This window comes from Vanellus vanellus (assembly GCF_965231255.1).
Source record: "Vanellus vanellus genome assembly, chromosome: 6".
In the NCBI taxonomy this organism is placed as follows: domain Eukaryota; kingdom Metazoa; phylum Chordata; class Aves; order Charadriiformes; family Charadriidae; genus Vanellus; species Vanellus vanellus.
Window position 1 is genome coordinate 19,156,535 of NC_138911.1, and position 21,523 is coordinate 19,178,057.

Consider the following 21,523-nt stretch of genomic DNA (forward strand, 5'->3'; position numbering starts at 1 on the left):
TCACACCTAGAGAAACATAAAGTGCATAAGAAATTACAGTCTCTCCCGTAGCTTCATGGTCTGATTTACTTTTGACACAAAGCCAATTGCCTGGGCACCCCGCTGATGGGGTTGCTTTCCTGAGAGAGGGATTGCCGTTTTCAAAGAATTAAATGGATGTGAGAATGGTCTTGTACAAGGTAAATTGAGATTCCATTGTTGCCCTCAAGATACTGAATAATCAGATCGTTTGAAGTGTAAAAGCCAGAAAGATTTTCACAACTGATACTTTTGTCTTGGTGTCTTTGGAAAATTGTCGAAGTTCTTTCTCCTACAGGATGTTTGGAATGCCTGAAAAAAAGTGAGTGTAGCCTCTTCAGGTTTGCAAATACCATGTTATATACCACGGCAAAAAGGCTTTATGAACTTAAATGTTACAATCACATAAAAGAACCAAAGGCCCACCTTTACTCTTATCTGAGATCAGAAAGGAAATGCAAACAAGGCCAAGAACATGAAAATTATTAGAAGAGTCAGGCACAGCTCTCAGACCACCTAATGCTTGGTCTCCCTTTTACCTGCAAGACAATCCATCGAATTTGCCAGATTATTTTCTTTTCTGGTTCATTACTAATCAGATAACTTTCCTGAGTGATATTTAGACAAATTTTTCATGTTTACATTGCAACTTTCTCATTCTAATTGTTAAACCGGTACGCTGAAACAAAATAGGTGCAGCATTCTTTTAAACAATCCCTTCTGTATTAGAGGGCATTTACAGTTCACAGTCTTTGTTTTCAGCTCGAGATTCTAGATACCAGAATAGATTGATATCAATACAGCACACCGGAGATAACACTAGAGGTCCTATTCCCCAGCCAGGGGATCCACTCAGTGGAAAAGTTTGTAAAAGAACAGTGCCTCTCCCCAAATAAAAACCCAGAGTACACCTTTAATTTTCTTTTCCTCCTTGCAAACACCAATAATTGGTGACAAAAGCCAAACAAAAATTTAGCTAAACTACGTCAAAGTAGTGTTGGGAACTGACCTTTCTAAGACACAAACCAATGGACAAGTCAGAGTTCATCTCATAATGGCAACCCAGGCTCAGTGCACACCAGTGACATGATAAAGTGTTTTAGGACTTGTTCACCTGACACAAGGCAGTATCTCCAGCAAATATTTATTTTAGCAATATGGGGCAGTACTTCCTGGTGTGTTGCTTCAGAACTGTTCAGTAAGTGGGAGTACCATCCTTGCATGATAAGAAAAGAATGGCTACAGGCTGAAACCAGCTGAGCCCTGGCTCAACTGGCTCAGCTGAAGGCTGGTTCTCCTGGGGTTACTCTATTGAAGTGGGTGCAGGTGTAAAGAATTCACGCAAAAGGAAGAAACAGTACTTGGAGCAATGCCACTGATTTTTCTTGAGTTACGCCAGGGAAATATTTGTCTTGCAGAGACTAATCACTAACTAGTAGAGATGGCCTGGGGCTACAGATGAGGGCTTGACCATGCACACGTGAGAAGCAGCCACATAGCAGCAGCAGCAGGATCATGGTCAAGTCAAGTGTTCACAGGGAAGCTTTTCCTGGAAGAGCTGCCTGTGTTCAACTTTGCCCATCCTGGTGGGTGGCTTGTGACAGCAGCCTAAAGAAGGACACACAGACTTTAGCTGCAGCCCAGCTTACTCTGCAGACGGCAATGCTGCTGCATGCAGAGGCAGAGCCACTCAGCAAGAATGGCCAGCTTGCAAGTGGGTCATTATATCTATTTTCTTCCAGTGTAACACTTTCCCGAGATCAAGCAGCTTTCAGGCTGATTTTTGTTTCTATGCATTTGCCTATGTGTGGGTGGGGGCATATGTTTGACCCATTGACTGTCTCTGAGATGAGGAAGCTGAAAGTTCTCATTAAAGAGACTTCGCCTTGCTGGCTGCATCTCAGCTGAATAGGACTCTGCACCTGTGAACAGAGGACAAACGAGTTCTCTTTAATTCCCAGCAAGCAGAGCTGTAAATAGTATTGCATAGGCCAGTTAGATGCTGGACTGAGAAAGTAAATGAAGTGCCAGGTGTAACTGGGAATGGGCAAGTAGCATGTGAGGTTTCATATCACCCTCTGTTCCAAAGCACTCTGGAGATGGGAGCATGCCTTTTGTTCCAGCATCTCACGTGCCTGAAAAGCAAAGTGCATGCAAAAAATGAACAGGAAAGTATACCTTTAAATCAATGCCATTCTCAGTTTCTGTATCTCATCGTCACTAAAACACATAGGAGAACAGAAATCTGAGTATACCTGGTAAGATTCAATTGTGTTGTACGATTTTCTCCCACCTGAAGATAATGCAGAGATGGGAAAGGTTTCTGATTATGTTCTTGCTAAGCCATCCTCCTGAGAATGATTGATTTGCGGGGTTTACATGTGTGTGTATCTGACTACTTACAGAGACTGTTTACTCTTCTGATAACAACAGCACTCAAGAATGATTTCTTCCCCCTCAGGGAAAGGCAAGGAGGAAAGAAAGGAATGTCCTTTTTTGCTGCTGTTCTTTGCATTGTAAAAGCATGCGTGCACTTGATTTGTATCAGTAAGAACTGTTTTCTGGGCTAATGTGAAATTTGTACATGAGCCTCAGTGTCAAGCAATTACAACACATGCCTTCCAAGGGAGTTGCATTGCACTGACAGTTAACTGAATTATTTGGAGATTCCTATCATTTATAAGGAAACAAACTGGTCCACTGACTAGTTCAGAGGCTGGGAATGAGAGTTAGGTTCAATTCAACAATCCTTATGAGTCCCTTCCAACTTGAGATATCTTTATCAACGATCTGGATGAGGGGATCTCAGTGAATTTACAGACACCAAGCTGGGCAGGAGTGTTGATCTGCGTGAGGGTAGGGAGGCTCTACAGAGGGATCTGGACAGGCTGGACTGATGGAGGGAGGCCAACTGTATGAGTTTCAACAATTCCAAGTGCCGGGTCCTGCACTTGGGTCACAACAACCCCATCAATGCTACAGGCTTGGGGAAGAGTGGCTGGAAAGCTGCCTGGTGGAGAAAGACCTGGGGGGGCTGGTCAACAGCCACCTGGATATAAGCTGACAGTGTGCCCAGGTGGCCAAGAAGACCAATAGCATCCTGGCTTGTATTAGAAACTGTGTGGCTAGCAGGACTGGGGAAGTGATTGTCCCCCTGTACTCAGCACTGGTGAGGCCTCACCTGAGCACTGTGTCCAGTTTTGGGCCCCTCACTACAAGAACAACATTGAGGTACGGGAGCACGTTCAGAGAAAGGCAACAAAGCTGGTGAGCAGTCTAGAGAACAAGTCTTATGAGGAGCAGCTGAGGGAACTGGGGTTGTTTAGTCTGGAGAAAAGGAGGCTGCGGGGAGACCTTATCACTCTCTATAATTACCTGAAAGGAGGTTGTTGCAAGGTGGGTGTCGGTCTCTTCTCCCAAGTAACAAGTGATAGGACAAGAGGAAATGGCCTCAAGTTGCACCAGGGGAGGTTTAAGTTGGACATAAGGAAAAATTTCTTCACTGAAAAGGTTGTCAAGCATTGGCACAGGCTGCTCAGGGAAGTGGTGAAGTCACCATCCCTGCAGGTATTTAAAAGACATGTAGATGCGCTGAGCGACATGGTTTAGTGGTAACTTGGCAGTGCTAGTTTAACGTTTGGACCTGATGATCTTAAAGGTCTCTTCCAACCAAAATGATTCTATGAGATATTCTGTGATTCTATAATTCATTACTTCAGCACAAACACCTTGTTGGATTTTGTTGTTCGTGTTTTCCAAAGATACCTGCAGCGCACCTATTCCCACTGTAATCGTTGGGTACACCCAGAGTCTCTTTTATTGATTATAAGGAAACAGAATAAAAATGAAGGATGAAATTCACCTCCTCTGACTTCAGCTGTCGAAGCCCTGGCTCTCAAAATACCCAGTGCTAAGAAACTGATAACTTCCCAAGGGCTCTTATACACCAGTCTTAGGCTAAGACAAATCATTCCAGAAAGGGGCTGGAGAACAGATTAGTTAAAAGAATCTGAGCTGAATCTTGCAGAGGCGTAACGCGGACTGCCCTATTGCATCACAGTGATGACCCCATAAGCATGGGGACTCTCGGGTGAGAGCTGAGAAAAACATGTACCGTTTAACTCCTATGCCTATTCAAAGTCAAGGATTCCAACAATTTTAAGATCAGTAATGTCATAAGGAAACAGTACACATGAAAGTAACCTGACATCAGCTGAAATTATTTATTATGAAAAAGAATTAAATTAAAGATTACTTGGTGCTCAATAGCTGCAGCATTTTAAAATGGAAAGCGAAAGGTTAATGCACTTCATATCTATTTGGTCAGTTCAAAAGCATTCCCTTCAAAACAATTCCCACAAGCCCCACAAAACAGGTTGCAGGCCACTACACTCTAAGAAAGTCACAGTCCTCAGTTCTCTCTCAGGTCACAAAAGACCAAATTGCTCAAGTAGCAGGAACATCTGCTTTCCATGCATACTCTGGAGGTATTGTTGGACCATTTTGAGCCCTATCCACATAAGGTACTCTCACCAGTACCACTGGGCATGCTAGGTGGGAGTCAATCGTTTATGACACAAATCATAGTACTGTAATCAGTAATGAGACTGAACATCAGTCTCTTGCCTGACACACGGGTCAGCATTTGATGATGGCAAATAATAGAAAAGACCAGTGAGATAAGGACTTACAATAAGGGTGCAAATATGGAAACTTTTAGTGTATATGTAAACCACATTTTTACGTTCCTGATGTAGTGCTCACCGAACAGAAGGAAAAAAGCACCTTGCTTTCCTTCAGTGACCCAGAGTCACAGCCAAAGTAGGTGCAGGACCACTGGGAAGAAGAACACAATTGTGCCCCTGAGCTGAGTCCTGCCTCTTTGACTGAACCGCAGTTGTGGAAGTGGTTGCTGTTTCCCTTCTAAGGGAAATGAAGTGATGTATGTGGTTATGGTTTTACACTGTACACTTTCTTCGGACAGGACTTTTGAAAGGCATCAGCTGTCTCCAGAGTGTCGTGTAATAACCTTGGGTTATACACTACTATGGGATTAAAGACATTATCCACCTTGCCCCACCATTAGCAGCATCACTGAAACAGGAGAACAAGTCCTCATTGAAATGCAGTTTATTCTACAAACATTTAGAGTAAAATTTTTAGCTAATTTCCGTAACTGCATATAATACCAGAAGGAAAAAGCACAAGAGAGAAGTATGGTTTGAAGGTTACTCATAGATGTTTTCTAAACTACTCACTTGCTAAGAAAGCATTAAACGGGAGCTGAAATATTTCCTTTAGTTTATGCTCATGTCCTCCTCTTTGGGCATTTTGTTTCCACACATCCACATTCATCTACATGCACATATGTGAACTGGACTGTCTTATGCTCGGAGCAAACCAGTTCCACCTTCACTTTGTGACTCCTTTTTTCATGGCAGCAAATGCATTTGTGCTCCATTTCACTGGCCTCAAAGGAATACCTACAGAAATGAGATTTGCACATCAGTCTGCTGCCTGTTGTCTTCCCAAAGCAATTCATATTTGCTGCTCCATATGGAGGTACTTCTAAGAAGCAGAGAAGCAAAATTTGGAGGTACTTCTAAGAAGCAGAGAAGCAAAATTTCCTGTCTATTTTTCTCCTTATTCATAACAGTCTTTTCTCAGGACGCTACTAGCCATACAGGGCCAGATCCTCTGACATCAATGGGGAAAATCCCAGTAACTTCAGTGGATTTTGGATTAGGCCCATTCTGGCAAGGCAGAAAGGAACAATTCCTGCAGAGACCAAAGAGCAGGAAAAAACTCCACTAAAAACCAGAGCTGTTCAAAAACCACATAAGGACACGTTTAAGAACAGGTAGTTAATAAATTTAGCTGATGTCTTTTCAAAGGGACCAATTTTCCTAACTAAGATAAGGGACTCCTGGGACACTAAAGACATTTATTTACATTGCTAATGACTACTGTTCTGCACATCCAGTTTCCCAACCAGGTCCTTTTAAACAGAGGGAAAGGGACAACAGTTGCAGCCTGTGTGTGAAAAGAACCCAGGAAGACCAGACGTGGGGGAGGACAGGGAAACGTTTCCTACTTACACAGAGTATGTGCTGCAGGTCCCTTCACAAAAGGGCACTGGGACTGGAGCAGCTGACTTACAGTTGTCGTGGACGATGTACTGCTCTTTCATATTGCGTTTGCATTTATGTGGCAGGTCAATACCTGTGTAGGCGAACACTTTTGTTAGACTTTTTCAGACTGGGGACTAAAAAGTTTTGAAAGGCATCTGCTAGGAAACCAAGGGCAGATCATCCTACTGAAACTTTTTACAGTTCAAATGCATAACCAAAAAAAACAAATGAGAGTGCAAAGAGGCACTAATTCAACAAAACAATTTCCTGCTGGTCAAGTCACTTTTCTGCCTGTGAACTAGCTTAAATGAAGATTTACGTATACGTACATATATACTGCATCTATACGTGCATATATACGACGCTCTTGAACTAAGACCTAAAGAAGACATGAAGGATTTGTTTTTTTAAAAAATTCTTATAAATGACATTTATTACTCTATAACAACCTATGATTTCTGGGTGGATGCTACAGAAAAAAGATCTTTTTCCATGCAATTTCCAGACGAAATAATAGAGCATATTTTCTACAAATTTTCTTAACAGGAGTATAGTTCAAACTAACAGTATTTCAGTTATTTAAAAACACAGAAAAGGAGATCAAAGAATTTTAGTGTCCCCTTTGGAAGAATAAGGCAGATCTTTAGCCTCAGCTGTGAGGTACAAAACAACTTTGCTGCTGTAAGAACAGTCTTCCAGTCACTGGAAACTGCTGTCAGTGCATGCAGAAACAGAACTACAAGCAGGAGAGAACCTAACAGTATTGGAATAGAGAAAGAGTGATTTAATGCACTCACATGTCTTACAACAGCCATCTGAAGTCACATCAACTGTCCCCTGTATTGAAAGCAAACATAACCAGAACAGTTCAGATGCGTATATTGTTAAGCAGCTAGTAGCAACGATGAGAGTTCAGGTATATTCCCTCATCTCTAACCAACACAGATTCCTCTTCAGACCTATTTGTGTACCGATTATCTATAAAAATGCTTAAAAAAAATCCAGCGAGGAAGGGAGTGAATGTTCTTAAAATTATATATTCTCTCAAGCCAGGTAAGATGTCACATAACACATGGCTGTCCTTATGTTGAAAAGAGAAAAAAACCCCAGCCCCAGAGGATGACAGCTGCTCGTGGAATTCGACAGCCTGACCTGTGCAGAACCTACCCCAAGGGTAATTCAAGTCAATGGCTGTCGTTGTCCCTGCTTTGGTTTTCAAATCTTCTTTGAAGTCCCAAAATGCTTCTGAAAGTTACTGGAAATCACTAATTGCTGAAAGCCAGAGCATGAATGATAACCCTTGCTCATTCATGTACCACTTCTTTGTTTAGTAATGCACCATGCATCAGAAGACACTGTGTTCATTGGTTCCCCCAGGGGTCCATGGTGAGTTAACATTTGCTCAATTGCATTTGGTAAGGCTGGTGTTTCTCGAGTGATGAAAAATCCCACCTTGCTATTGCCCCAATACTCCTCTCTTTCAAGTTCTAGTGCTTATCCCACAACAAGTAAAATGTGTGGGTTGTTTGCAGATAGTTTTGGTTTACTTCCATGGGACACATTCGGGGCTGAAAAAGCACATTTCATTCAATGGCAGGAAACAAGGAAGATCAGTTCAGAAAGATCAAGAATTACTGAAGTGGCTCATTCAAAACAGTAAAGAAAACTCCCAGACCAGCAGCAGGGCTCATTCCAAAAGGCTTTTTTTTTTTTTTTTTTTTTTCTGGCTCTTAAGATACTTACTGGGACACAGTTTGATTCTTCAAATGGTAGGCAGACCTTTACTGTACTAGTCAAGGAAAATTGGCCTGCTGATTCAGTGCACGTGTACTGAGTACAGTTGTCATATGGAGCTTTATAACTCTTTCCAACCTGAATAAAAACAGGAAAAAAAACCCCAAAACGATATAGTATAGCAATAAAAACAGTAATACAGTCAATGAACTGGCAGGAGGTCTGGGTTGTTCATATCACTCTGAAAGTGCTGAGACATCTGGAACACACATCTGCAAATCATGTACCAAGCTATGCAAGATACCTTCTGTGGACACCTAGATGGAAAGAATCAAAAGCTGCTGGCAGAATGAGCATTGAGATATGAACAGAAATACCAGAAGGTAGGTGTGTTAATGTATGTGGAATCAAATATACACAAAAGAAAAATAATTATTTTAAAGGCTTTCAACACTTTTCTAATAGATGGAAGAAAAGCAAAAAGTGTAAAAGAGGAGAAAAGTCTTCATAATAGATGTTAATGGATAAATGCAAAGCCTCCTCATGGAAACATAAAAATTGTAGATTGGCACAGGAGAAGTTAGCTTGCAAGATAAATTGTCAAGGAATAAAAGGATGAAATAGAAAAGATGCAAAACACAAGACCTACCAGAGAAGCAATAGCATGTAAGATAATAGTCAGTGGTTGAGACAGCATCATTAACTGTTCACAGGAGTAGCAGGCTGTAGTAAAACCAAAGAGCTAGCCTGAGGCTCAGCCCATGTCTGCACATTGCTATGCTCAAAAGATGTGATGTATTACCTACGTGTGTTACTGAGTCACACTACACTACAGCAGCTGTGCCACTTTTGATTTCTGCCTCCGCAGATTCAGAACTAGTGGTAGTGCAGCTATATCAGCTCGCTCGCACTGTTTAGCCCTGTATCTGCGGGACAAGGTAATGACGCTGTTTCCAGATCCAAGCAGTATGATCTGAAGCCAGCTCACGTATCTCTGCAAGAGCAGTATTACACATTGTCACCATCCCCTCCAAATTCTTTCTCTGTTGCATGTCAGGAGGAGGGGTGGTAACATGATATCCGTTTCCTGCCAGAAATGCATAATTTTCAAGACAGTGGTATGAGATGCACACAGCAGAGAGCAGCTGTATAAACACCTACATTTACTTTGGAAATAGACATATTTTAAAACCTCCTAGAGGTCTTCCTAACCTCAAAATGTCTGACACTGGTTCAAAAAATGCTGAGGTCTTTTTGATAATGCAGCCTTGTGTGCAGAGCAAGGGAGTGCTTACCTCAATGGTCACATTGCCAAATGGAAAATTTGCCACACATGCCACTTGCTGGCACTGGCTGCAGCACTGGCCTTCCTCTTCCACATAGCGGAAACCCTGTGGGAATAAAGTTTCCATTTAGCCACGTGACCTGATGTCTTGCTCACGAAGCACCTTTGGATCAAAGCCCCACTGGAGATGGCAGATGAATTGAGCCAACCTTCTGGTTTCATTTCTGTTATCTTTAGAAACCCGCTGGAACCACTTTAAACCTGACAGTCAAAGCTGACAATTTCTTTCCCTTATTGAATAATGACTTCTGGGCACTTCAGTTACCATGAAGACCCTGTCATTGGCTATTCTTCTTTGGGCTTACACACAAGTCAGGCCAAATAAATTAATTCAGCGTATGATTGCTCGTACAATCTACCACCAGTGCTTGGTCTGATATGATTATCCACAAAAGTTGCTGTTGTCACATATGTGATGATCATGCATCAGTTATTTTCTCCTCTGTGTTTCAGGTATCCATTGGTCTGTTGGTGGGTGTGGCTGGCTTCAGGATAAAGGATGGTGGTTTTATCAATTTTTAGGATTGGTGGTAGGTCTGGCCTTGTCTGGACAAGAATGGAAAAGAAACCACTCTTTGCTTACATTCAGTAATAGACTGAACAGTTTGTATGCACTTTCAGCTCACAAGTACTGAGAAGTGTCTGGAAACATATAAACCACTGTGCAGATTCTTTACAATCTTAATTTTTGAGCTGACAACAGGCAACATGAACAGAACGGCAAAAACATCTTTCAGCAATCAGACTTCTCTTTAACAGGTTTGCAGTCGTTCTCCCTCAGGGCATCTTTCCAAGGGTGACCTCTTAAATTTGCTAGAGCAAAAATAACCAGCACCCTAAAAAAGACTTTACAAAATATCTAATAGTATTGATTATATCCTGCTATCTTTCAGTGAGAAAGCGGTTATACTATCCCAGTTTTACAGTACGTCCCCTCAACAGCCACTGTTCATGGTCAGGGAGGCTGAGCGTGCAGCACTGACCTGCTGGCAGGTGGTCTGGCAGTTCACTGGAACACACTGGATGCGGTTGGTCCGTGTCACAACATCCTGCTCATCTGTGCACACACAGTCCTCGCAAGAGCCTTTAGGCACCATTGCCCCAGGCTGGAAATATAGAGAGGAGACAGGCTGTGGCAACAGTTCAGTGGGTTCTAGAATAAACGTACATCCCCTGGACTATCAAAAATGACTGTTTATGCTTGGGATTTATATTTGGAAGAACTTCCTGAAATGAATACCTCCAGATATCTTAAACCTCCAACTGTCAGTATCACATTCCCAAGTGCATCAATCGTGTTAAGTGAGTTATTATGTTATCTCATAAATTCTGTGCATCAATTTTCACTTGGTTTGACCTAGTAGTTAATCTTACAACATCCAATGAGATTTAGAATATGTAGTCAATCACAATTCTGACTTCTTCAATCTAAAACATAGGTAAGATCTCATTAGTAAGAAAGTTACTAGTCTCTAGTGTTACTTATTCAGAAACATTTTCAAAAGTACTTAAGACTACTAGCAGGGAAAAGATATGGGCTGTTCTAATCCTGTTTTTTATGTGAGTGTTGACAATAACAACTTCAGAAAATTCTGGCTCACGCAGCATTAACCTGTGGAAACAAGTGTCTGGAAGAAGATTTACCTTAAATTCAACTCCTTCAAAAACACATACACCTTTTGGTACTGTAAGAAAAAATAAAATGAAAAGGATGGAATGATGTAAACAGTTATTGAACTCATCTCTGTATTGTGAATGATTTAGAGGAGACAAAGAGTAAAACTGAACTTACTCACTAACCTTAATAACCTGCATAAAAGGGGGAAAAAGTAACTAGTGTGTGGTGTTAATTTTATTTTTTATTATTTTTTAATTATTTATTATTATGTTGGCTTTTTATTCAGAAGCTCACATGTAACACCTGCTCAGATGTTATGTATGAAATAGGGTGTAATTCTATATCTTGGTATTTTCCATATAGAAAAATCTATTTATCTCATGGGTTTTTACCCATACTTGAAATTAGTTCAGGTTTTCTTTATTGTAACCACCTTGCTGGTAATTGAGCCAATGTGAAGCAAGGTCAGGTATATGAATCTGGAAATATAACTTAGCAGCAGAGCTTCAGGATGGGTTCAATGTAACCAACATTCAGTATCTAATCAATAAATTAACTCACTGAATATTAGCTACAGAGAACCTGCACCAGTTACCCCACCTCCAAAAAAAAAGCACCAATTGTAAAGGCTGAGAGGGAAGGGGAGAGGCTACTGCTTATGATTTTGACTCATTTAGAATAAATAAAAGAGTTCAAGGAATAAATAAAACATCTTAAGGAAATATGGTACTTACTACAGGAGAAAACAGGACAACAACCATCCTCAGATATAGCAACCACTGGTTGGAAGCCTAAGTCACATGCTGTTTTGTTAATAATGCAGGTTTTTATATCACATTCTGCAATAGACAACAGAAATAAAGTAAGCCAAAGCATCCTGTCCAGCAGTGTTACTTGCAGACTACAGCTTGAATATCCAAGAAGTTGGATCTAGAAATAGATTATTCTTGACCCACACATTATTGGAGTTTGGGACATACTCAGGTGAAGTATCTCTAAGCTTGCTCTACCGTATAGCTCTTCCCTGGACATGTACTTCTGGCTCTTGTTCCTCCTTCTCTTTCCCCACTGGGTGTCATCTCTACAAAGCTAAACACCCTTGTCTCGGAGAAGTGACAGACAAATAAGTTGGGGTAAAGCTAAATGAGTCAGAGAGCGAAAAAACTGAAGAGGCAGTGGATGAGAGCCAAAGATGTAAAGGTAGATGTAAAGGTTGGGACATGCAAGGCAAAGAACCCTGATAGTGCCCATTGCTCCCTAAAGGCTCCCAAGGAACCTATTGGGCCACTGCCTGGCAGCATGAAGGGATGAGGAACAGAAAATCATCCCACCACCATTGCCAGGATCCCCTGTCCTGCATCTTCCTACAGGTGCTGGGAATGGCCAGGGTTAAGAGCAGGCTGATGAGGAGGTCCTGTGCTGTGGTGGGCGTTTGGGACTGGAAGGATGCAAATGTAAAGATGAGGGCAAACATATATCATCGGAGGCCTTTCGGGAACCTGGAAGATGAGCACATCCTTCCTTACTGGTTGGATCTCTGTGCAAGAATTACCCTCTCATCTCAGAGGGGACAAGAGCCAGAGGATCCTATGGAAGCACCTGGTGGTCCCAATGGTCTGTGGGAGATTTTCTGATCTAAGTATCTCTATTTTAGAATACAAGCTGGACCAGAGGAGGTCTCTTCTGATAGCAAGAGCTTCTGACATGCAGATGGAAGAAATGACCACTCCAGTACGTTTATGTGCATCTGGTACCTGTGGGGTACCAGATCTCACTTGAGGATTGCTGCTGAAGGCAAATGATCTGCCATTATGACATCTGAATTATCTACTCACCACAGACTGTGTCTGTGCAGCATGGGTCATCCAGACGTGTTTTTATTTTGCGTACAAAGCCCTCTTTATTGCAGTTGATAGGTGGAGATTTAGCACAAGGACGGGGGAAGCAAGAGATATTCAAGGTTGCTTCGTCGCAAGCACAGTATTGACAGTCATGCTCCCAAGTCTCTCTAGGCTGTGAAAACAATAGGGATAGTAGTTTGGAGAGCAAAAACTAGAAGCATTGTATTAATGAATACCTGCTGCAAGAAGTGTAAGGCTGGGTTGCCCTAATGTATTATGTAGGAAAACCAGAGTTCAAATCCCAGAGGGAGGAGAAGGGAACAGTAAGAAAAAATACTATTATCTGCCACCTCCCTTCGCAGGTTTACCTGTTTCCGGAAGGGAAGCCTGGTAGTTCTACCAGGAAACAATGATTTCCACAAACTGCTGTTTCTGTTTCTGTACCTCAAGTGATTAATAAAGCTTTGGAGTTAAAATCTGCTTCTTTTTTTTTTTTTTTTTTTTTTTTTTCTTTTCCCAATGTCATTGCAATTCACTGGTATTTAAGCTTAGAATTAAAAGAAGTAACTCATACGGTCATTTTTACAGGAGGTCACAGCACCCAGCTATAGTATAAAGACAGTATTTTCCTTTTTCTTACCTGTTTCACTGATCCATCTTTTGCAGTGCAACCTATAAAATGAATTACAGATTCCTTTAATGATAACGGAACCAGGGAAAACAACAGAAGCATGAGGACAGAAATAGAACATAGGTCTTGAAATGTGTCAAACAGCCGTAAAGAGAGATCCAGAGTGCAAAATCACAGGTTGTATACACAAAACATCTTGAAGATCCTCCTCTTTGTTCTTTTTAAAGTTGCACTTTCTGCATAAGAGCAGGCAGAAACTGCCAACAGAAAACATCTCCAGCCTAACTAGAAAGGGTCAGTATCAAGGTCTCCCCCATCCGCTTTGTACCCAGAACACCCCCCATAATGTGCACTTCCAGTCAGGGTCTTATCCCTGCTTCCCATCCCACTATTTACATTATTTCTTACCACAGACGGAGACACAAATGCCATCATGATCATTCAGCAGAATTTTTCCATCAGGACAGTAGCATCCCTCAACAAACACTGGTGTGTTATTTTGGGAGGGGAAGGTGTCCATAACGACCTCTCTGCACAATTAAAATATAAACAGGAACAAACGACAGGCATAAATGCGCCCCAGGGCAAATCAGACACCTAAATCCCAGGGGAATATGAACTTCCAGCCTTCCCCGGCAATTTTCAGGTTAAGGACTTGAAAAGCGCCTTAGGAAATGACCCACCTGCTGAAGCAAGTGTTTCTTTTCGCTTCCCCGCATGGCTTGTATACCTGATCCTGAGCACAGCTGGCCTCTGCGGAGCATGACAAGACACAGGTTAGAAAGCTGTGTACCCGCGCGTACCCTTCAATGCACAACGGCCGAACCACACACGCCAACGCAGCCCTCCCCACGGGTCCGCACAGCCCAGGCTCCTGCCCAGCGAGGGGGTCCCTGCAGCTTCAGCAAGAGGGGATCGATGGATTCAGCAAGGTACTTGCGACAGTACTAGTCGTGCTTACCCCCGAATCACTGGGTACCCCTGAGCAGGGCAAAGCACGCAGAGAGAAGCTATGTATTGCCATCTAGTGAGCAAGCCCTAGGTAAGGCAGAGGGCTCCTCAGCTGAGCTGCTCAGGAGAGGCTATGGGCCTGTTTCCCACTTGTTTTGCACCAGTTCTGGACCGGAACAACATTTTTTATTTGTTCCTGCTTTTTCTCAGGTCCAGAGCAGCTTAGGAAAGATTGAAGCCTTCTGATGTGGAGGAACACAAATAGGCGTGTAGGTGAGGAAAGAACAGACTGGAGTCATTTCACCCCCAGCAGGTCTCTCCCAGGCTTACCGCACTGCCCGTTCGCCTGCCTCCTCCAGTCCACGCACACCCCGTGGAGCCCGCACAAGGCTGCGTACGTCTGCATGCTCTGGCACTCGGTGCTGGGGTGCTGTTTTGAGCACCCGCTGGCCACACACGCCTCATAGTAGGGCTGTGGGGGGACCACACCGTGGCACTCGGTCAGGTTCCTTCGCAAAGCAAGAAGGCAGACACGGCATTTCACTTCCTTGGGCTACTTCCAACTCAGAACCAAACCCGTCCTCGCCCAGGAAAGCCTCAACTACAAATTGTTCTGATAGGCAATACACCCACACAGCTTAATTAAGGATGAGTTTTACCTCCCATTCTTTACAATGCTTTGAAAGGAAGAAAGTTTATGTTTGATTGATACCTGCACAGTCTCCTGCACAGCTCATGGCTATAACTCTATATGCCGGTATTTCAAAGCCAACATGTTTGACAATCCTGTTTTAAACCACAAGATTATTTTAAAAACAGACACACACGTTGGCTTGCTATAATCTGACTGTGTTCCTTTATGTCCAGAGCTTTCAGATACTGAATTATAGCTAGCTCCTGGCTGACTTCTCCAGAACTGACAGGTAGAGGGAGTGCCAAACAGCAGGCAATATTAAGGAAGTTTCATGATGCAGCTGAAAAATATCTGCCAAATTCAGAAACATTCACACATCAGTTCACTGCTCAGTTTTTCAAGGTATGCTAGACTTCATATTTTCATCATGTCCTATAAGCAGTTCACCCACGTCATGTAGTGAAGCACAAAATTATCTTGTGGACTTAATTTTCTGGCACTTTTGGGAGTTGTCTTACCAGATGATTTTACACAGATTGGAAGGCTCACAATGCTGATGATATTCAATCTCAGCTGGTTTTGAGACACCTGGACTACAGTATCTGTTGGTAGGATCTGGGACTTTCCAGTCTAATGCCATATCTTTGAAGGACTCGATAACCTCACCATTCCTCTTCATAGCATCATCAGACTTCTGGTTGGTGCAGGTTCCTGGTAGCAATATAAAAGCAAAGTGGCAGTTCAAGGACAGTTGATGTTGATGAAGCTGCTTTTAGAGAAAACCTGGAGGGAAGTTCTCCTTGTGGGAAGGTAACAACGCATGGGGTCCTGGATGACTTCACAAGAACTGTTTGTAGGAAGAGAAGGCAATAGAAGGAAATAGTTTGGCAGTTACTCATGAAAACCAGAGCTGGTGTGTTGGTTGATGCATTTATCTTGGTGGCTAAAGCAACTGAGATGGCTCTGTCTAGCACAGGACTCTTCAGATTTCGTACATTCCCGTATTGAGTAGATATGATTAAGAGGCTTAGAAAGACCCCGTCTCCATCCACCGATATGTGAACAGAATGAAAGGAAGTGACTTAAAACTTTGTCTCCTGACAGTGTCTTTCCATCAAGTAGAGATAAATTTGTTAAAAGTTGTGAGAAATAGAAATCAGTGGAGTTGCAAGCATTTAGAGACGTTTACAAGGGGACAAGAGAAAGAAGGAGGAAAATTTATTGCATTCATTACTGTCAGCTGATGAGGACACTCACCACACAGTCCCATGGTATTGTTATAAAACTTTCCAAAAGGGAGTTTTATGTAAAATGCAAGTCGACTGTAGGAGACATAAACTTCTAATTCAGGTATTTCAACTATGACGTAAAGGCCAGAACTGGTTATCCTGATACCATTCTTGGAAATGTCTGGAACAACTTTCTTATCATTAAACAAAATCTAAAAAGAAGAGAAACACAATGTCTCTAATAGAAATCCTTCTGTTTATTAAGGTATGCAGTTTGTGCAACTGGAAAATAGAGCAGCACAAATTCAGACCTCAGATGCACCAATGAAGTCTGTAAAGGACAGTCATTTAAGCAGTTCTCTGTGACTCCTTTTTAATATGTTGTAATTTATATTTGAATACTCATGTCAGGAAGAAAAAAAACCAACTTCCAATTATGTGATAGTTTCCCAAGTTTTTAGAATATTATAATTTTTTGTTGACACAAAGTAGAAAAGAGAGAGAAAGCAATTACATTTCCTACTCATTCCATTTTTTACAACCTTCACCCTCTTTTGTGACAGGATATTTGTCAGTACAGTAAAATAACTACAACAAAATAATATTGAGAATTCATTTTAACATGATACTTTACCAAGTTTGTTTCTTTTCCGTGTTCCATTGCTTGTGTCAGAATAACAACAGAGTTGGAGTGAAAAATAAGAAGGGACATTGAACAAATTGCTCCATCAGTGGCACCACAGTAGTAGTTGTCTATGTGAATCCAGAAGTTGTGAGAATCAGGCTGAATTGACTTCACAAGGACATAGGTGCAGTTTTCTTTAAAATGGTAATACGTTCCATCAAAAGTCACATAATGTTCATTTCCCCATCCACTGCAAATACCTGGAAGACAGAGTGACAGGCTTCAAGTTTGGCTTCTGAACTTCCTGTGAGTAAAAGACGGTTTTAAGTATTTCACTCACTTTCAGTGAGAGCTGAAATAACCAGTTTGATAAAGAAAAATTAGCCTTGCAAGGACACTTTTATCTGCTCTTAACAGCCTATGTCTTAAATGGGACTTCTGCTCTATTACAACCTACGGAATTAATGTGAATGTAATACAGATGGTGACCACATAGACTTATCTTTCTTGAGGCCCAGCTGAACATAACATAAATTTCAGGAATTCCCCTGCCACAGTACTTACACTGACACTCAAAGACTTCACAGCAACCATTTTCATCATAGTGTTTTGTGAATGGGAAACCATTGACACACAGTTTCAGTTGCTGAGGAGGACAAGTCATGCTGGACAGTTTAATATTGTTTCCTTCTCCCAGGCACGTGGCAATCTGGCAGTTTCCAAAATTCCATGTTTCATTAAACTATTGATGGATTGAAAAAGAAGAGGAGAGGCACATAACAAAGTAATGTAACAAAATCTTTAAAATTGCACACAGCAACTATGCTCCATTCAGTTAATTGTCTAGCACGGCATTATTTGCTGTCTGTTCTTTCTCAGGAAGCGAGGCAATGTGAAACATATCACAGTCAACAGAGCCTTGATATCTACTTCTATTCTACCGCATTTTTATAGGACTCAATATTAAGTTCCTGACCAATTATGATGATGGGACACTGCCAGATGTGGTTTCCTAGCCTTTGTTCACCTTAGGTAGCTCTGCCTACATGCAATCATTTAGATGTTTCAGGTGAACAGAATAATCTCCAGCTTATTCCCTCATTTATTTGGGGTCTTCTGGTATAGAATCATAGAATCATAGAATCATAGAATCAGTGAGGTTGGAAGGGACCTTTAAGATCATCAAGTCCAACCATTAACCTACCCTGATAAAAATACCACCACTCCTAAACCATGTCCCTAAGCAGCTCATCTACCCTTTTCTTAAACACCTCCAGGGATGGTGAATCCACCACCTCTCTGGGCAGCTTATTCCAATGTTTAATAACCCTTTCAGTGAAAAAATGCTTCCTAACATCTAATCTAAACCTGCCCTGACATAACTTGAACCCATTTCCTCTTGTCCTATCACTTATCGCCAGGGAGAAGAGGTCAGCTCCCATCTCTCTAAAACCTCCTTTCAGGTAGTTGTAGAGGGTGATAAGGTCTCCCCTCAGCCTCCTCTTCTCCAGGCTAAAAACCCCAGATCCCTCAGTCGTTCCTCATAAGGTTTGTCCTCCAGACCCTTCACCAGCTTTGTAGCCCTTCTCTGTATACTTCTGAATCATCTAATTCTGCCACATCTACAATCCAACTGTAGTGGGGGTTGCCAGCATCAGAGGAGAACACCAATTCTTGGCTGCAGACAATGCTGTAGCTGAAGAAACAGATCTTCTTTCAAGTGTCTCACCTTTCTGGGAGGAATGAGCTCAAGGCAATCGCTCACAGGAGTCCTTGTGGAAGCAGGAACTTGGCTTGTTGCACTGGGAGCAGATGTTGGTAGACAGGCTTTGGAGCCTGGATCACAGATCTTGGCCTCCGTATGACCAATTTTACACTCTGCCCAAATTAGTTCAATCTGACACGATGCATTGCAAATGGAGTAAGCACAATGACCTGATATATTCACTGGCAGAGAAACATTTTCTCCTGAAAGGTCAAAACACGACTGTTAGCGCTGTGCATGAAACTGGTAACTCTCAAGGCCTATGCATCACAGATCAGCCACATGCTCAGCCCTGCATTTAACTAGCTGGGTCTGCCTATACCAGATGGCCTTGGTCAGGTGTGACTGTCCATCTGCAACTCCTTGAATTCAGCGACTGAATCGGAGCTCAGTTCATCCAAATGGCAAAGGCTGAGGGAGGGCCACAGGCCCAGCAGAATCTGGAATTCTGCTCCTAAGTACATTAGCAGGAATTGAAAATGAGTGCAAGAGGAGAGAATACTGAATACATCACTGAGTGCATCTGGTCTTCACAAAGAGCAGGCGACAGGTGGTTCAGGAGCTACTGAGATGAATAAAAGTCTTCCCTCTGCTTTTGGAATAAGACTCTGTATTACAAGCCCACGTTAAGCAGTTGGCGATTCAGGGTTTCTGCTGGAGTTCACTAAAGTTAGCACCTGATATAAGCTTCCTTATACCAGGGATATCCAAACCAGAACAAAGTTATAGGATATGTTGTAGTTCCAAAGGTGTTAGTTACAGTTCAAAGATATAACAACTTGTGGTAATGTGTAACTGCAGCAGGCTGAATGAGCACTTGCTGAAACACCTTTATCTAACAGTAAATCTTCCCACATCAATGGTGCAGAAAAAAAAGTGCTTGGTTTCTCACCCATTTGTATCAATTGTCCATTGTCATTGCAGAAGCAGGGAGTGGCTACCATTGATGATGGAGGTGCAGACGTTACAGGTTGCATACGTGGTTCTGCAGAAAATGAAATCAATGAATATTCAAGTCCTCTACTTTCAAGCCCTATGGCACCTATTACATTCTCTACAATCACAAAAAGAGGAAAAAATAATAGTTTTTATACCCCCATCGCATTCTATACATGTACACACTAAAACCACCTTCTCTGTATTTACACACACTCTGTTCCACTGTATGCTACTAGAATAACACACACACATGCCCCCTTGTAGTTACTTTTTCTATATAGAATACAATAAACCACCCTTAAATGTTGCTTATCCATTCCAATTTAAGGTTTCTTTGAACTATCTAATCCTGCAGGACGTCACCTGACTTTGGAGAGGTGATTTCCAGCGGCGCTCCATTTTGGCTTTTAATGCCTTGTTGTGAAGAAGCTGTTGGTTTAAATACGGACAGATCATTTAGACATTTTGCTATGGCACCTCCACTTTGCTTTCAATAGTCCTTCCTTTCCCAGCTATTTCCCCGTTATAATTCTTATACCACTTGTTAACACATTTAGTAAATACCAAACACACAGGCTCACCATCGAGACTTCAGGCCTTTCACTCACTTGAGTAGAGAAGCTACCTTTTAATTTTCCTTGTCCACTTTGTACAATTTGCTACAAGGATAGTACACAGTTTTTACCCATTTATTTTTCTTTGCTATAATCACGTGGCAAAATTCCACCTTTTCTTTATTTCTTTTTACTTCTTATTTTCTGTTCATTTGCATCTCCTTCACCCTGCAACTTCTCTTTTGGGAAGTGAGTAAACCACCAGGCAGCTTTATTTTCTTGCTCCAGTGACCCATTTGAGACTGACTTATTCCAATGCAGAAAACAGTACAATAAGAACCATAGTGTGATATAGGTGACGATAAGGAGAAAAACAAGGTTTCAAAGTATGAAATACTGAGACTAACAACACCAGAGTGTCAACTGTGGTATGCCCAAGATTATTGTAAAAGCTACACTGAAAAATGGCCAAATCTCTCTGTTCTCTCTTTAGCCCATTGACAGAATCTATAAAAATAACACTTTTGGTCTCCACCATGAGATCCTCAAGCTCTGACCCCTCATTCCTGAACCTTCAACTGCCTTAATTTCTTTACGTATCCTAGACATGCAGTAGGAGTCTTTTTCCAAGATGAAGGAATTTTATTACCATTGCAGACTTTCATAAAACCACCACCAAAACTCTTCTAAATCTAGTACCTTGTGCTGCCGTGGATGGTGTTCTGCAAGGCACGAGTGTTTTAATGATCTCCCCATTAGGGCCGCAGACAGCATCACCACATTCAGTCCCATATACTTGGCTGTATACAGTTTCATTTAAGGTGTAGGTCTTTCCGTTGTAGCAGCAAAGGCAATCTGAGACACCAAAAAAGCAAATGCCGTGGTAACAGGGGATACTTGTAATATACATACAAATGAAAAGAAAACCAAACTCTGGATTTACCGTTCTGTAGCTCGTATCATTAAACATTACCTAGTTGAAAAACTTTCTCATTTTCTACTCGAGAAGTTGTACTAGGAGTCTACCTCATTTATTTAAAGTGGGTTGGATTTTTGTTGTTGCTGGTGTTTCTTGGAGTTAGCTTGCATAGAGGAATTACTACTGGCTGGTGAAAGCATCAGAACTGGCACTGTCCTCACACAGCCTGGAGCAAAGGTGCATTCCCTGTTGGCAGGGAATGTGACTGGGATTACTGCCTTGCTGCATGATCAAACACTGGCTCAGAAGGTGTTGCACAGCCATTTCCATCCACTAATGCGGAACATGCAGTCATAAACAATTTCATTTAGATATATGAGCAGCTCTCCAGGTTTTGGAGATTGTACATTCAGGAACCCAAGGGAATATATCTATTACTGTAACAAAATCAACAAAACTGAAGATGTGTTTTCTACTGGGTCACCCTGCATTTTGGGATGTGGAAATGGACTGATACCACACCTTAAGCAAGAGTGTCCTTTAGGAACACGAACTTGTCTCTCATAAGCTAGCTGTCTAGGCTTATTAT

At 41.9% G+C, this 21,523-nt stretch overlaps 1 protein-coding gene across 1 annotated transcript in view; it reads right to left on the reverse strand.

The window, feature by feature from the left end:
- Window positions 1-5,326: 5,326 nt before the first annotated feature.
- Window positions 5,327-21,523, reverse strand: part of LOC309673112 (mucin-5B) — a gene marked incomplete at both ends in the record, with an annotated part of 46,672 nt that continues 30,475 nt past the window's right edge. The window contains 20 exons of the mRNA XM_082484826.1: window positions 5,327-5,501; window positions 6,117-6,240; window positions 6,947-6,986; window positions 7,893-8,021; window positions 9,179-9,274; window positions 10,212-10,334; window positions 10,873-10,913; window positions 11,581-11,685; window positions 12,682-12,859; window positions 13,328-13,359; window positions 13,727-13,848; window positions 14,002-14,071; window positions 14,600-14,778; window positions 15,422-15,614; window positions 16,161-16,344; window positions 16,767-17,017; window positions 17,322-17,499; window positions 18,487-18,725; window positions 19,415-19,507; window positions 20,715-20,870. Coding sequence (XP_082340952.1) covers window positions 5,327-5,501; window positions 6,117-6,240; window positions 6,947-6,986; window positions 7,893-8,021; window positions 9,179-9,274; window positions 10,212-10,334; window positions 10,873-10,913; window positions 11,581-11,685; window positions 12,682-12,859; window positions 13,328-13,359; window positions 13,727-13,848; window positions 14,002-14,071; window positions 14,600-14,778; window positions 15,422-15,614; window positions 16,161-16,344; window positions 16,767-17,017; window positions 17,322-17,499; window positions 18,487-18,725; window positions 19,415-19,507; window positions 20,715-20,870 — 2,708 coding nt within the window. The remainder of the gene's footprint in view (window positions 5,502-6,116; window positions 6,241-6,946; window positions 6,987-7,892; window positions 8,022-9,178; window positions 9,275-10,211; window positions 10,335-10,872; window positions 10,914-11,580; window positions 11,686-12,681; window positions 12,860-13,327; window positions 13,360-13,726; window positions 13,849-14,001; window positions 14,072-14,599; window positions 14,779-15,421; window positions 15,615-16,160; window positions 16,345-16,766; window positions 17,018-17,321; window positions 17,500-18,486; window positions 18,726-19,414; window positions 19,508-20,714; window positions 20,871-21,523) is intronic.